The sequence below is a fragment of the Spea bombifrons genome, chromosome 11, assembly GCF_027358695.1.
Source record: "Spea bombifrons isolate aSpeBom1 chromosome 11, aSpeBom1.2.pri, whole genome shotgun sequence".
Taxonomy (NCBI): Eukaryota; Metazoa; Chordata; class Amphibia; order Anura; family Pelobatidae; genus Spea; species Spea bombifrons.
In genome coordinates this window covers 29,923,842-29,938,895 of record NC_071097.1, presented here as the reverse complement: position 1 = coordinate 29,938,895, position 15,054 = coordinate 29,923,842, and the positions used below count along the sequence as shown (strand labels likewise).

The 15,054-nt window shown below is 37.6% G+C and overlaps 1 protein-coding gene across 1 annotated transcript in view; it reads right to left on the bottom strand.

The window, feature by feature from the left end:
* The window catches only part of FBXW4 (F-box and WD repeat domain containing 4), a 69,625-nt gene that overhangs the window by 12,644 nt on the left and 41,927 nt on the right, over positions 1 to 15,054 (bottom strand). The window contains exon 6 of the mRNA XM_053450186.1: positions 13,475 to 13,540. Within this exon, the coding sequence (XP_053306161.1) occupies positions 13,475 to 13,540 (66 nt within the window). The remainder of the gene's footprint in view (positions 1 to 13,474; positions 13,541 to 15,054) is intronic.

Genomic DNA, 15,054 nt, shown 5'->3' with positions numbered 1-15,054 from the left:
AAGCCCCATTTAAAGGTTTGGGGTCACTTAGCTGTTTTCATGAAAAAGAAGCAAAGAGTGGAAGCTGTTATAGCTGCAAAGGAGGGAACAACTACATATTAATGCCCATGATTTTGGAACAAGATGTCCACACTACTGTTCGCTTTTAAATGGAAAACAATGACATTTCTAGCGGTAACATAATTGCAAAGGTGATTTCTAACGATCAATTCGTCTTTTAAACTTAAACTTGGATCAGCGAACACAACGTGCCATTGGAACACAGGAGTGATGGCAGTGATAAAGGGCCATTGGAACACAGGAATGATGGGAGTGAGAAAGGGCCATTGGAAAACAGGAGTGATGGGAGTGATAATGAGCCTCTGTACGCCTATGAAAATATTCCATTAAAAGCCATCCTTTTCCAGATTCAGTAGTTTTTTGAAACATTAACAATATGATTTTCTTTTAAAAAAATAAAAAATGGACATTTTGTGACCACATTATATATATATATATATATATATATATATATGTATATATGTATAGATAATATATAAAATATACATACAGATAGACTTTCTACTACTATAGCACTTAAAACATAAATAGAAATACTTCTATACTTTCAAATGATGGGTTTAGAACTCTATGACCCCCATGGATTTTCTTGAAATAAAGGATAAAATCAGAAAAAGGCTATTTTGTAGCCATAGAAGTCTCAGCTTTTTTTTCCCCCTCTAAAATTTCAATCCTCGACGGAATGTTTCTACTGAGCGGCTTTGAAAGGGTCACGTCACATTGTTCTTCTTGTAGCGAAGGAGGCAGAAGCCCACTGTACACCCGTTCCCACAAAAAGGGGTCTTCCTAATCTGATCAGCTAATAGTTCATTTACCCCTCCTGAATGGCGCCCTCTTTCACACAACAAATGGTCATCTTAAGAAGAGGGCATGTCTTGAGAGGCTCTCGGCTTCTAATAACACTCTAGCCACTTTCAAGTGGTATATTCATTACCCGAATAATGGAACAATCTTCTTGCTCCCGTTTTGTTATTCTACCACTGTATTCATTGGGTGAACATCTGCTTGGTTTTTCTAGATTACCAAATCTGCTTTTTTTGGGATCTGAGCGTCTCTGAACATTTTTTCCCACTTTCATTTTTCCACTCCGAGTATCCACTAATGAGCTTTTAATAAGCGGTTGCCAAGAACGCTAAAAAGCTCTTGTCTGTTTTAATCTGGAGACGTTTTGTTTGTTTGTTTGTTTTATATTATGGCAGATGAAAGGGACACGGGGGGGGGGTGAGGGGGGTGAGTAGTGCTTGGCACTTGCCGGCGGCAGCCTTGCCAGCCGGCAGTCTGAAGGTGGTATGCATACACAGTGCCAGCATTATCCATTCAAAAGGGCCTCCCGGCTTCAAAGTATCCTGCCGGCTTGACATTTCAGAGATGCGATCGTTATACGTATTAACAGCAAACAATAAACAAAAATGGATTCCCTGCTAAAACACGCTAAGATAATATTACAGGTTTTTCCTGGAGAGTCATTAAATACGGATTACTTGGAGTAGTTTGCCTTAGACCTGACATGAAAAAATCGTGCAGATTCCACTTAAAATATCACAAAGAAGTGTAAAAATCCAATTTCATTCAAAATGCAACCAGTTATCTCCAGGTTCCGTTTTGTCAGAAGGAAAAAGAGCACTTGTGTTCCTAATAAATATACATATATATATAATGTCCATATATATTGCTCTAAAAGCCATCAACTACCGGTATATATATATATATATATATATATATACATATATATATACATATATATACACACATATACACACACACACACACAACATGATGAGAAAGGAGTGCAATTATATATATATATATTTTTTTTGGTCTGCCATTTCACTTATTGGTGTAAAAATACCTATTATACTTTCTATTACACATAGGAACTTATACACAGGTCACATGTCAAGGGATTCCATTTGAGATCATGAATAAAAAGGCGATTCCTGCAGTCTTATCACCATAGTAACCAATGGAATACTCTAATCAGCAGGAACTTTCCACAAGTTGCTATAGTGATAAGATCACGTTCTCAAACTTTTCAAACTTTATAAACAAAAAATATGCCATCAGATACGAGTTATTTGCACAGTTTAGTCTGTTATATCAGCTCCTGTTCATCCTGAACCCCCTACTTGGCCATTGCTCTTATCTCACGTTAAGAACGGCCTTCAAAGCATATCCAATGCATGCGTGAATCCCCTCTCTCTGTTAGCGTCTACCACTTCTGCTCGAAAGCCATTCTCTGTAAGCAGTATCCCTCATTACATGCCAATGAACCGCTGCCCCGGTCTTTATTGGAATCACCAGATAAACGCGCCATACCCTCACCTGCTTCTGTAACTCAAATTGTTTTGTTATATACTACTTGTTAAGTCCTGTTAAGCCACTGTACAGCGCTACGGAATATGATGGCGCTATATAATAGTGCCTCCTTCGCCCGGTACGCTATTTGATTCTGTGACAGTGAGAGCTTTGGTTAACCCTTGTAAATTCATAATAACTGGCCCTGATTTCAATACACTTTAAATATTTTATCTTAATTTTTTAGGCTTTTTTTTTTTACGCTTATAATCTCCTGTGTAATACTCTCGCCGTATTAATCACCACCTCCTCGCTGGGAGGCTCTTCCACTTATCTACTCCGAGTTATAGGATAGACATGGAAATTAGCTGAACTAGTGTTTTTTTACATAAGAATGTTTGCTTGTGTGCCTAGACTTTATTACGCTCCCTATACGTCTGTAGCCCTGACAAGAATAGATACTTTAGTTATGGAGAAACCGAACGATTTTTAAGATAAATGTGAGACTCTTTGGGTTTTTGTTTTATTGGCTATGGCATTGTCCACTTCAAAGCGAGTCGGGGGCTCGCCTTTTACAGAGGGTGGGATTCCTCTTCTTTATGGTCTGCCCACCCACCTCACACAGCTTGGGGACACATGCTTGAGGAAATCTGTACTTAAAAGAAAGCTTGGGGTGTCTATGTACGGAGACGGAAAAGGGGGGGGGGCTCTGTCAAAATGGGAACGTCACTGGCTTCCCAAGAAATAGAACTGCCTCATTTTATCCGTTCTATTACAACCCCGAGGACTAAATTGATGAAGAAACAAAAATAACTACTAATACAGTCAGCCACCAATTTCCTTTTTAGGGAGTTTTTTTTTTTTAACCATTCACATGCTGAAGTGCTATAGACACTGCGTTTACGGACATTATGGATCAAATATGTCTAATAATTAAAATTCACGGTTTAAGGCTGTTTAAGGGGTTAGAGGTGCTTCTGCTAACAGGTCCCATGAGAGGCTGAAGACACAGCGATGGCATGATCTGTATGTTGCTTTAATGCAGAGGAATCCGCCGACCAGTTCTTTAGATGGTTCCCAAACAAAAGGAAGGGTATTTATTTAATGAGAGGGGAAGGGGACATCTTTTTAGGATTAATAACCTCTATAGAGAGGGTGGATGAATCAGGAATTATTTTTATTTAAAAAAAAAAAAGTATCACCTATAATATCGCAGGTGCTTTTATTTTAAAGATTCCACCGTAAATTTAGGTGCATTTTTTTTCCCCCCAAAAGCAAAATAAATTTATTACGTGTATTTTGCTGTAATTAAAGCGATAATCTGAGCCGGTGAAAATTCAGTTTGTTCAAAGAACAGAAGAATTAAAAATCTGACTGTTCCAAATGCCTACATCTAAGACTGCGGCGAGATGCCAATACTGGCAATGGCAACAGGCTTCAGACGCAAGAAGCTTGTAGCAGAATTTTGTAATTTTCTTTTTTTAATTTTGTTAAAAGAAAAAAGAAAGAAAAAAAAAAAGACATCCAACAAGCATGCCAAGGGTATGAGAGGGCATCCAGGAAAAATAAAACAGTTTAACAGTAAAACATACTAAAACAATTATCTCTACAATTCAAGTCTACAAAAGAAGCATTAACTATCAGAATGTGTCAGAACATTAACTTTTTATATAATACCACACTTTGTATATATTTTATTTGTGTTAATTCTCTAATAAACCAACGCTCAGTTTATTGGGGGACTTATATTGCCTATATGATGGCACTTGTATATATATAGAAATTAAAAACAGTCATATTTAACAAAAATAATAATAATATATATATATATATATATATATATTATTATTATTATTTTTGTTAAATATAACTGTTTTTAATTTCTAAGCCTCATAGAGCCCGACAGGCCTCACCATACCCCAACCAAATAATTATCATTGATCTTCGATTGATAAGTAGCATCAATGCAATAAAGCGCTACTTATATTCTATACAGTTCTGTTTAACATGATTTAATTAAAGTACTTTTTAAAATATATAAATATATATATATAATGTATAAAAGTATAGTCATGTAAAAAATGACCGAAAAACAAATGAAACCTTTATTATTCAAGCCTAAACATAATCAGTTTCAAAAACATATGTTTTTCGTCACCATTGAAAATGACTCACTCAGTTTTTTCCTTTCTAATATATTTCATTAGATTTTGTTCTGTATATCCAGCGCCGGCAGATCCCGTAGCGCTATTACAATGCTGGTACAGAAGGATAAGAGGGCCCTGTTAATGTATTGGTTTGTATGGTGAATACAGGGATAAACGTGATACATCTTCTACTGTGTCGTAAGCATTTGAGGAACAGAATACTGTTATATACGGTAGTTTATTCGGGAGCCTTCTCATTTTCGTTCGCGGATCTAATGTTTGATGGGACTACAGCACATATCTGTGAACCCGCCCCCTGTTGCATTGTAAGGTTTGATAGAGTTATGGAAGTTTCAGCCATGTGAACGTATAGGGCGTATGATTAAGTCTTGAAACACAAAACCCAAGAAGATATTATTTGCAGGTTTCAGACGTTCACAAAACATACACATTAATTCCAAGCCAATAAAAAAAAACAAAGCCATGGCGCACCAAGAAGAAGGCTAGCCTTCGTTGGAGAGCCATATCGTAAAGTTCTTGTGTTATACCTGAGCCATCAATTTTGGATAAAGGCAGCTTGTGCAAGGAGATTAAGGAGATGACTGATACATTCACAGACAGTACAGACACACAAACAATAAGCATAGGTGCCGAATGAAGACATTGTCTTATGTAGGTACCTATGCAGTAAAAGATGGCCCCCAAAATTGGTCACAAAGAACGAGTGTCCCCTTAAGGACCGAGTAATGAAATGATGTAATGAGGTTCTGCACACACCAAGCGCGATCCCTTTTCGCGGTTACGTAAGGTTTTCTGAGGCATGCATAGCTCTTCATTGTCTCTGCCAAGGAAAGATAATCCTGAGGTCGATAAAATCAGATCCTTTACAGTAGGTCAGCAGCATCTCCCAACCCCCTGTCTTACAAAACACATCAGCAGACCCATCAAAAAGCTTCACTACAGAACCCTGTCTTAGCATCTCTCCTTAATTAGCCAGCAGGGGACCACTATTGTGCTGGATTAAGACTGTCAGAGCGTTCCCCCGAGCTGTATGTTTTTCTTCTTTTACCTCTTCAGCATTAACCTTTAGTCTCCGTAGACACAAAACAATTAAACATTTTAGAACTGGAAAGTGAATATGCAGGGTTTAACAACTAGAGAAGATGCTATTATTCTTGGCCATATGATAATGAACAGCAGGAGTCCCTATAGGGTTAGGTGCAGCAGCTCAGAAGCACAATATCCGTATGTTTTGTTTCTCCGAGCCAGGCCATTCTTGGGCTAAAATAATCAAAAACTAGATTTCAGCATCCAAAATGCTTCTGTAAGCAGCAGCGGGGCTCAAAAAGGACCATACCCAGATCTAATCGTTGTGGCATCGCAAGGTGCATCCCCAATTTGTCTAGAACAGGTGGAACCGACATTAACAATAATGCATAATTGTGCAGAGCGTTACAAAAACACCCTTTATGTGACGCTCGTACATTTTGAGTAACGAGGCTGAGCACAACTTAAGCCTGAACTGTTTTTCCAGGGATTTTTAAACTAGAAATAGATAAAAAAAAAAAAAAAAAGATAGAAATGTATTTTTCCAAGCCTAATCGAGAGGCTAATTACAGGTTCAAACGCTTGCATGTGTCCAAGTAATTGAACAAACACAAACATGGTTTTTATGGGACTTGCTGGCTCTCATAATGAGACGTTCCTTTCTTTCTCTGAATTGGCCCACACACATTTAAATGGGCCAATAAAAAAGATACAATTTCTTTACCATCCCCGCTAAGAGACCCTGCCACGTTTTGTTACCCAGGTTCCCGTAAGGTTAAGTTCAGTGTATAAACGGACACGCTGGGCTATGGGAAACAGCCAGTTTTCTCAAATAAAGCCAGGATGGTGCAAAAGGGACCCCACTGGGCCTTTTATTTAGGAAAACAAACAGAGATGGCAGTGAGCCCCACTGCTCATGGACCAATTTAATGACAAACCAATGCTCTCTCTCGCCCTCGGGGGGGGGGGCGTAACAATTGCTTCAAATTTTGGGAAAGAAGACAAAAAAAAAAACAAACGGTCAATCTGCTTTTCTTGTGTCCCTACTCCTATTCTTAGCACACGTGTGTTCTTGTACAAACGTTTAGATTGCAGTTTGTATAACATGCTGACCCCCAAATTCAGACATTTAACCCCCCCATTTATGCATTAAGAATGCAAAGAATTTGCCTCTCTTTGTATTTAAGCGATTCCCTCAAACTGTGAAAGAGTGGAGGTGGCTGTCGGTGTGGAGCCCCGACTTTGGTACTCTTGGGTGGGAATGGACTTTGAGTTATAAAAGGGGGGAAAAAAGCATCTGCTAAGGCCTCCTGAGTCGGCAAACACAACATTTAATTTAACAAAAAAATCAAAAGAAACCATCTTTTTGTTCCCTTTTTTTGTCATACAAGAAAAGTACTCGAGACTTATCTTGATTCCTTATGAACGAGACACTTCTGCACATTCTGAGAATGTTATTAAAATGACTCTCAATGCCCCGTAACGTTCCGACTGCCTCTGCTTAGGGATGCTCTGCCAAAGGTTTCCATGGTTTTCGATGAATGATTAGAAGCAGGAGGCACATTCTGAACCAGAAGGTCCATTCCGGCTTTCCTTCCAACATGTCAGATTCTACCTCGCTTTGTCCAGAAGTCAATGTTGTCATTTAATAGAGAAACAGGAATGAGCTTCATCTTTAGGACTGTGGGTATGCAGCATAAGGCTGAATTCTATAAATTATAAATTCTATAAATAGTGTGATCTTTCGAGACCACGTCTCTTCTTAAAGCATGATAGCATGCCTGAAAAAGTGACCCGGATAGACTCAAAAGCTTACAATCCATTATAACTTCAGCTACCTAAAAAACGTATCATCTTTACCCAATTTATTAGCGCTAAGTGGTTATTTTATTTCTACAGGAAAACAATGTGATTAATATTATAACATTTTAGGGGGGGGCACATAAATCGTTCCTTTAAAGGGACAGTTTAACATTTAATACAGACTAAGTAAAGGAACTTTATTAGGAATAAAATACACTTTTAGAAGTGCTGTGCCTCCTCCGTGCTCTGCTACTTATGCCACTTTTAAATAAAATATAATAAAATAAATAAAAAATGTAGGCGCCGTAGCTGGCTGCCTCGCATGACTTTGTTTCTGAAACCTGGGCATCCACAGCGCTTTCGTATCACAGATTTAATTCTGGAGAGATTTTTCAGCTCGGATAGGCTTTTATGAAACCTAATCTCTTTTTTGTTTGTTTTTTAAGATAACCAGGAAACCCAACAAACAAAATAAAAAAAAAACGTTCAGACTTACAGAAACAGACAATATTTCAGACAGACTTCTAAGGAGAAGCATTTTTCTTGTCTCTGTTTACTTAGCGGATGAACAGAAGTGCAACAGATATTGAACGATAAACCCTGAATGGTTCGGTACGGTGTTAGCCGCTGACCCCTGCCAGCTAAAACCATTCTCTTAAAGCGCCTCTCAGATCTGCAACGACGGCTAAAATCTTAAGTATAGAATTACGCTGTTGTGCGTAACTTTAAAGGGAACGCTCCTTAGGAAAACTCCACTTATATGGATAAATCCTTCGGTAAATACCAAGAGTAAGTTTGGGGAGGGAAAAAAAAAAGCCTGTCATGATCCGGCGGTCTGGTGAAGAGGCACTTCAACTAACTATACAAAGACGATGAGCCGATCATTTCAGTCGCAGCCATTCCTTGAAGTCAATGCCCCAGAAGCGGGACTTATTCTCTGTGCAAACAGACGGCTAGGAGCTACTGAAGTGTCATAATCTTCTGCCGTACAAATAGATGAATATGTAATAAGACTTCGCAAATAAATCTGGAAATATGTCCAGACTTTTTGATCTGAATTTTAAAATATATAATTATATAAGAAACCTGGATAGCTTTAAAATATGACGCAGAAATGAATCTAATCGTTAGAGTTGTTTCCAACTTAAATAAAATCTATAACAAGAAAACAGAATGTTTGGTACAAACAATAGAAAAGCAAAAATGTATGAAATATCTCTACCGGGGTCAAATAACCCAGACATATCAGACTCGCATGACCCCAGTTACCCTCTAGGGGGCAGTATGGTGCTCGGTCTTGCTCAGCATATAGCTAGATGGACAGCTGGGACGTATAAATGTGGGGACACGCGTGCGACCTCATAACTTCCAAAGTTTTGGAAAGCATCTCTCCATCAGGTAAGAAAAGAGATGAATGGATGAATGGATGGATGAAGAATGAGGAATTAATAAGGAGAAAAAAAATATCCAATTAAAAATATCCACATTTAGGTTGAAGAAAATATACAAGTCCATTCAACCTGCTGTTGATCCAGAAGTTGGCAAAAACCCCACATTGAAGAAATTTCTGATTTTTCACGGGATCATCAAGCTATAACTAATCTTTGCCAAAAGATAAATATAAAATAGGGCCCATATTTAAAAAGGCATCAATTAACATTTGAAAAATGTTCAATTTTGGTACAACCAGCTCGCGTGCTCCTGACTTTTTTGTAATCATATTATGTAAATGTTTAACGCGCTGTCCGTTGGTATGGCAGCTGATGTGTATAGATTTCTGTATACGGGCAACGATAGTTTCTTTTTATTTTATTTGCTTTTGCCTTTATCTTGAAATTTGCCCCGGTGGTATTTATATTAACAAAATGTGAACATTGATTCACCAAATCATATAACCACGTGGGAAGATCACCTATATAAACAACCAAAATTCCACAAGAAGACACAAAAAGCTCTTAGTTCTACATTTCTGGGATTTTTAATCATCCAATAGTAAAACAAATCTGTACGGTGTCTGAATGTAGACACCAATTAAGTTAATATTGGTTTTAAAAAGATAATTTCATATAAACAAATAGTGACACTAATTTTAGGCCATCTAGGCATATAGCAAATATCTTACTTTTCTTAACAAAGAGAGAGGATAATGTATTCAGTCTAATTAGAGGATTTATGTAATTGTTAAACAAGCGGGCTACTGGCCTACGGTGAAAGGTTTAGTCGGTTGCGTGCCAATTATCAGCGTGATTTTTATGCTTCCACAAATGCAAAAAATAAAGATAGAAAAATCTACAAAATACATTCAAATAACACGATACGCCTAACTATGTTGGAATTTGTCATTTCTAATAATAAAAAAAAATAATGGAAATGATCTTTTTAAACGCAGATATGGATACTTCTTACATCATCTTTTACTATTGTGATTTTTTTTTCCGCTTCTTTCCTTTGTTAGAGCCATTAAGGGATTATTGCACTGTCGCACCCTTAAAGGATCATTAAAAGATTAAAAAAAAAAAAAAAGGTAGGTGCGAGCATCGCATGTGAGAAACGGAGCAAAAACGAACAGCTATCTCAAAATCCCCCAAAAATGTAAGGCTAAGCGCTCTATTAACCCTTTGGTGGCCAAAGGCTAGACCTCGTCAGGCATGTAAGGTAGCTGGGTAAAAAAGGAATTTTCGGAAAGAAGGAAAAAAAATAAAAATAAAAAAAAACACATTTTGCTTTCTGAAAAAGAATGATAGGAGTACGTTAATAATTCCAAACAAACTTTAGCCTGAAATACCAATTTGTCATCCAATATTTAAATCTTGTGGTTGTCAAGATTGTCAAGGTCAGTGTGAAGAGCAAATCCAATCAAATTATGGTGTATAACTAATAAATATTGAACCACAATAATATCACAAACCACAGGGCGGGTGCTGGAGCTGAATGTAGGTAAGGAAATCAGGTGCAATAAGATGAGTCCGAACACATCTCCAGCGCGCAAAATAGTTGGGGGGGCAAATGCATTTGGGGGGGATTCTGCTGAATACCCCCATGTATTTCCAAGGGGGACACCAGGGAATTTTAAATGGCTCTCTCGGCTACCATATGCATTAAAGTGCACGTGACGGCACAGGCGGATGGAAAGCCGCCATAGGCAGAGATTGGATCGGCCAAATGGCTTCGGCTTTTTGATTTGCCCTTCAATCAGGCTCTGGCATTATTGAAAGATCAGACTAAATCCTGCCTGTTCAATACCTTAATCCTATTTTCTACAGCTTTATTAAGTACTTCAGCCTCTCTGGGAAAAGCAGTTAAGGATGGCAAGTTCAGGTAGTCAGCATTCATTCATTACCGCCGCCTGAACAATGCGGATCGCTTCCGACAGCCTTCTCTTCTCTAAGCCAAAGAACACGTTTTATGTTTACAGACAAATAGTTTGCTTCATATATGCCTAATAACAACATATATTCTAACAAAGCGCTCGGTGCTTCAATCGGTTTTTGCTGCACTTTAACCCTGTGGTTATGTCTTGTGAAAATCTCCTGTATCGAAGGGGCTGTTCCACTTGGACAGAATGTAACTCGATTACAGAAGGGTTCAATTCAGCAGCATAACTAAACTACGATGACTTATTTTTGTTAGCTTTTCAGCCCTCGGTGAATGTTCACCTATGCTTTAATCAGCGCTTGACAGATCTCAAGATCTCCTTAATACGTTAATAAATTCACTGTTTTATATTTAAATCTTTAGGTGAAAACCTTCCGTAATTCTTTTAAAAGGTCTCTTTCTGGCGTGGTAAGCACCTGTTATTTTTTTCTCTGAATGTTTAATCACACAGAAACGTATACTTTTATGGAGCCATTGCAGTTTTTATGGCAACAATCAGTAATTTTCCATCTCATGACAATTTAGCCTTCGCTGATAAATTAGGAATGTGGCAACAATTTGCACGGTTAAAAAACATTACCGGAAAGGGTTTGGGCGCTAACAATTATGTAACGTAATGAGGTATTTAAAGCTAGTCACGGTGGAACGGAAAACTTTCGAAATAACTTTGTACTTTCATTGAGGAGGTAAAACAAGCTTTTTCTTTGCATCTGTAATAAGAAGAGATCTTGTTAAGATGCCCTGCATCGATCTAGCTACAGGAGCAATCACCCACAGGATCATTGTCTGTAGAAGACAATTCCGGCCACCAAGAGAAAGTATTTGGAAACTTCTAATGCAGAAGCTGCTTTCGTTAAAAAATTAATTTGGAATCTAAAAAAAAGCCAAAGAAATGTTAAATAGTTATTAGTGATTTATCTAATTTTGCTAAAAAAAAAAAAAAAAGAAAAAACTGCAGACCTGAAGGCCACCACTGTTGTCAGTCATGTGATATTTTGGGTATCTTTCCCCTGCTCAAACACCGCACTGAGCTGATGCTTTATGTCAATGCTAATGAAGTCCCTTCCTCCATGGAATATTATGAGATAAAGGGTCAGACTGGGGATTAAGACTGAGTCATTCTACTGGTCACCACAGGAAGTCTGACAACAAGCCAATATGTTTGTCTAATAGATTGTGCTATCTATGCAATAACATAACTAACACACATATAAATGCGAAAACTAGAACGGTTAAAAAAAAATAGTGCAATACTGTGAAATTTATTTTTAACGCTGTAATAACATTTGGAGTTCCTCTTTAAGTATTAGATATAAAAATGTAATATGCAGCACAAGAATAAATGTATTTCTCTAATGTAAAACAGGATGAATGCTGGGGCTTGAATCTTTAAAGTATGAACTCCAATACATTGTAGATATAAAATGTTCCATCGTCAAATTCAAGTCCACATAAAATATTATATTGCATGTCTGGTTCCCCCATACATTGGTTTCAATTCTTATCAGAAGGAAAACCATGCATGTACTAGCAGACTATACGGCAGCGCAATAAATTCCTGCTAACGGTTGCTGAGTACGTCCAGCGCTATGCTAATTTAGTATGATCTATGTGAGCTGTGTGGCGCTAATGCAAGAAATAAGGAAGCCATCGTTTGTTACTGTTTTTGGTTAAGAGCTCCCTGTGATCTCGCAGAACACCCACTCACCTCGAAACATACAGTACATTGTGATTCACATGCGCAGCGCGGTGCATTGAAATGCAGTTAGTCATAGGTCAGGGGGTAGGATTACCTAAGGGAAGCTACTACTGGCATACGATGTAGATTAGGTTGCAGTCAATAGTATTACCATATGGTACTTCTAGGGAGATTAAAAAGGGAAACGCTGAAATATACCTTTTCAGTTAGTATCTCCTTGATGCACATGAAAAACAACTTGTGAATTCGAGTGGAATGTTTAAAAAGCTCATTTTTTTAGAGTTCCAAAACATTAAAAGTTATTTAGCTACCGATGTAATTACAAATTTAAAACGAATATACGAGCCTTTGGACAAACCATCGATTACACTAAAAAAATTGCAGGAATATTGAGAAACGTATTTCATGTTCTTAATGTTTTATGCAGACACAAGGAATTTTATATTTCTCACGCATGTTACACTCATTCCGAACGCAACCGAAACACTCAAAAGTTCAAATCTCTGATCGGGTCTCTGTATGAAATAAAACGGCTAGACGACTTTAATGTCTGGAATTACCACTCAATTTATCTAGAAACCATATACTCGTTATGGAAAAACAAGCACCCGTGACCCACCTGCTTGACATTGTCAAGAGCTGATCTATACTCGATCTTTGTGCAAATGTCTGTAGAAATCCATAGTAAAAACACCTGGCCGCCTTTACTTTCTAGAAGTCGTATTGTTATGCGATGCGCTACTTGTTATACCCCGTTTACCCACTGTACAGCGCTATATAAATCAATATATCATATCATCACAGACTTATACCTTCATTTATTATAGGAGCCGGTGATCTCGGCTTTCTATTGGACCGTTAAAGATAAGCCCAGCTGGAAGAACTCCTTAAGGAGTCAGTTGCTTAGTATTTTTTTTAGTATGTTAATTTTATCTTAAATGTTATTTAAAAAAAAAATAAAATTATATTTAAAAAAAAAGTTCAGCATTTTTAATATTTTACATACCCATATATAAAACAGATGTTCAATGAGACAAGAAAATATTACCTCTGAAGGTCCCAGATCCTGAGTGGTGACGTATGGCCACAGCAAGCTGTCCCAGTAACAAAAGAGCTGCAAAAAAATAAAGAAACAGGGAAATAATGATTCATTCGTCTGCTACAGATGCTGAGAGACATCAGTTCAGCAAAGCGATGTAAGGAATATTCTCCGTTTCCACCGTCTCTTATCCCCCCAGCACCGAGCAAGTCAACTATCCAGCGCTGCAAAGCTAAGTTTCAGCACAGCAACCTTTCAAGAGACCACGATGACCTTTGTTCCTTTACTGTATCTTCTCAAAAATATTATTTATTAGACGATATCCAACCATCTATTTCCACCATTTGTAAATGAAATGTTACATAATAAATAATAAATAATAATAATAAATATTAATAAAAATAATAAAAAAAAGTATTATTTGGCAGTAGATAACTATTCGGTCTGTCTCGTTTGACTTCTTTTCCCACATTTTTAGGAAAGACTCAGCCCTTAATATCGCCTTAGATAATAATGTGATAAGTTTTGTTTTTTTGTTGTTTTTTTACCTGTCAAATAGGTAGACTGGTATTGTTCTCGTAACCTGATTTGGAACATGTTATTATTGTGATCTGGGCAGGCGAGGCGGGGTAATTAGAGCCACTTGGAAATTGAAATTAAGAAAAAAAAATGCAAAAAATTTGAGAATATTGCTTTATGGGAAACGCCACATAGTTTTCTGTTCATATTTTTTGTCCGCACATCACTCTGCTTCTAACAAAAAATACACATTTTCAACATCATGTGAAACAGATCAGAACAGTTCAAGTTAGATTTGCCTTATTTATTTTCACAAGCTGGGAAAACCAGCAGTCATATTAAAAAAAAAACAAAAAAAAACTAATTTGTCAATGAGTGCTGAAACGACAGTGTAATACATTATTTTTTTGTCTTTAAGATAATCCATTGATAACTTCCAGAGCCAATTACTGCGCCGAGTAACCTAGCGGCCTCTCTGAAATTATTCTAGCAGTCAATTTGCTTCTTAAAGCATCAAAAAAAAAGTGTAAACAAAAGAAGAGAGGAGCATATTTTCGGGAAGGTATGCGGTAACACTCTTAGATTCTTACCACGGGTCTAAATTAGCTTCAAGGTAAGTCAATAGCGAAGAGAGAGGGGAGGAAACCGGCTTTAATCCCTGCCACTGTGGCATATCTGACCTCCCTGTAGGCCTGCGGTAGGGATTAATAACGCTACCCCACTGGTCCTTCACCCCTACGCTACCCTCCCCAAATCGTCTTACTTGATCCAGTGTGTTCTCTGCGAGAAGACTAAACCAAAATGAGTTTCCCTCCCTATATTGTCTAAACATTTTTCTCCAGGTGCATACAGAGCCGAGTGGTTTAGTGAAGGCGTTCTGTCCCACCAAGATACCTGTGGTTTTCCCACCACCTTGATCTTTACGCTCCGCTGCTCCTCTTCTTCTGAACAAGAGAGCTGCTTCTTTATTCTTTTTGTAAGATTGGCCTTACATCAGTTTGTGTGACAGAAAGAAAAGAACCTAGCACTCGATTTCACATGGTTTATTCAGACATTCGGAGGGTAAAATA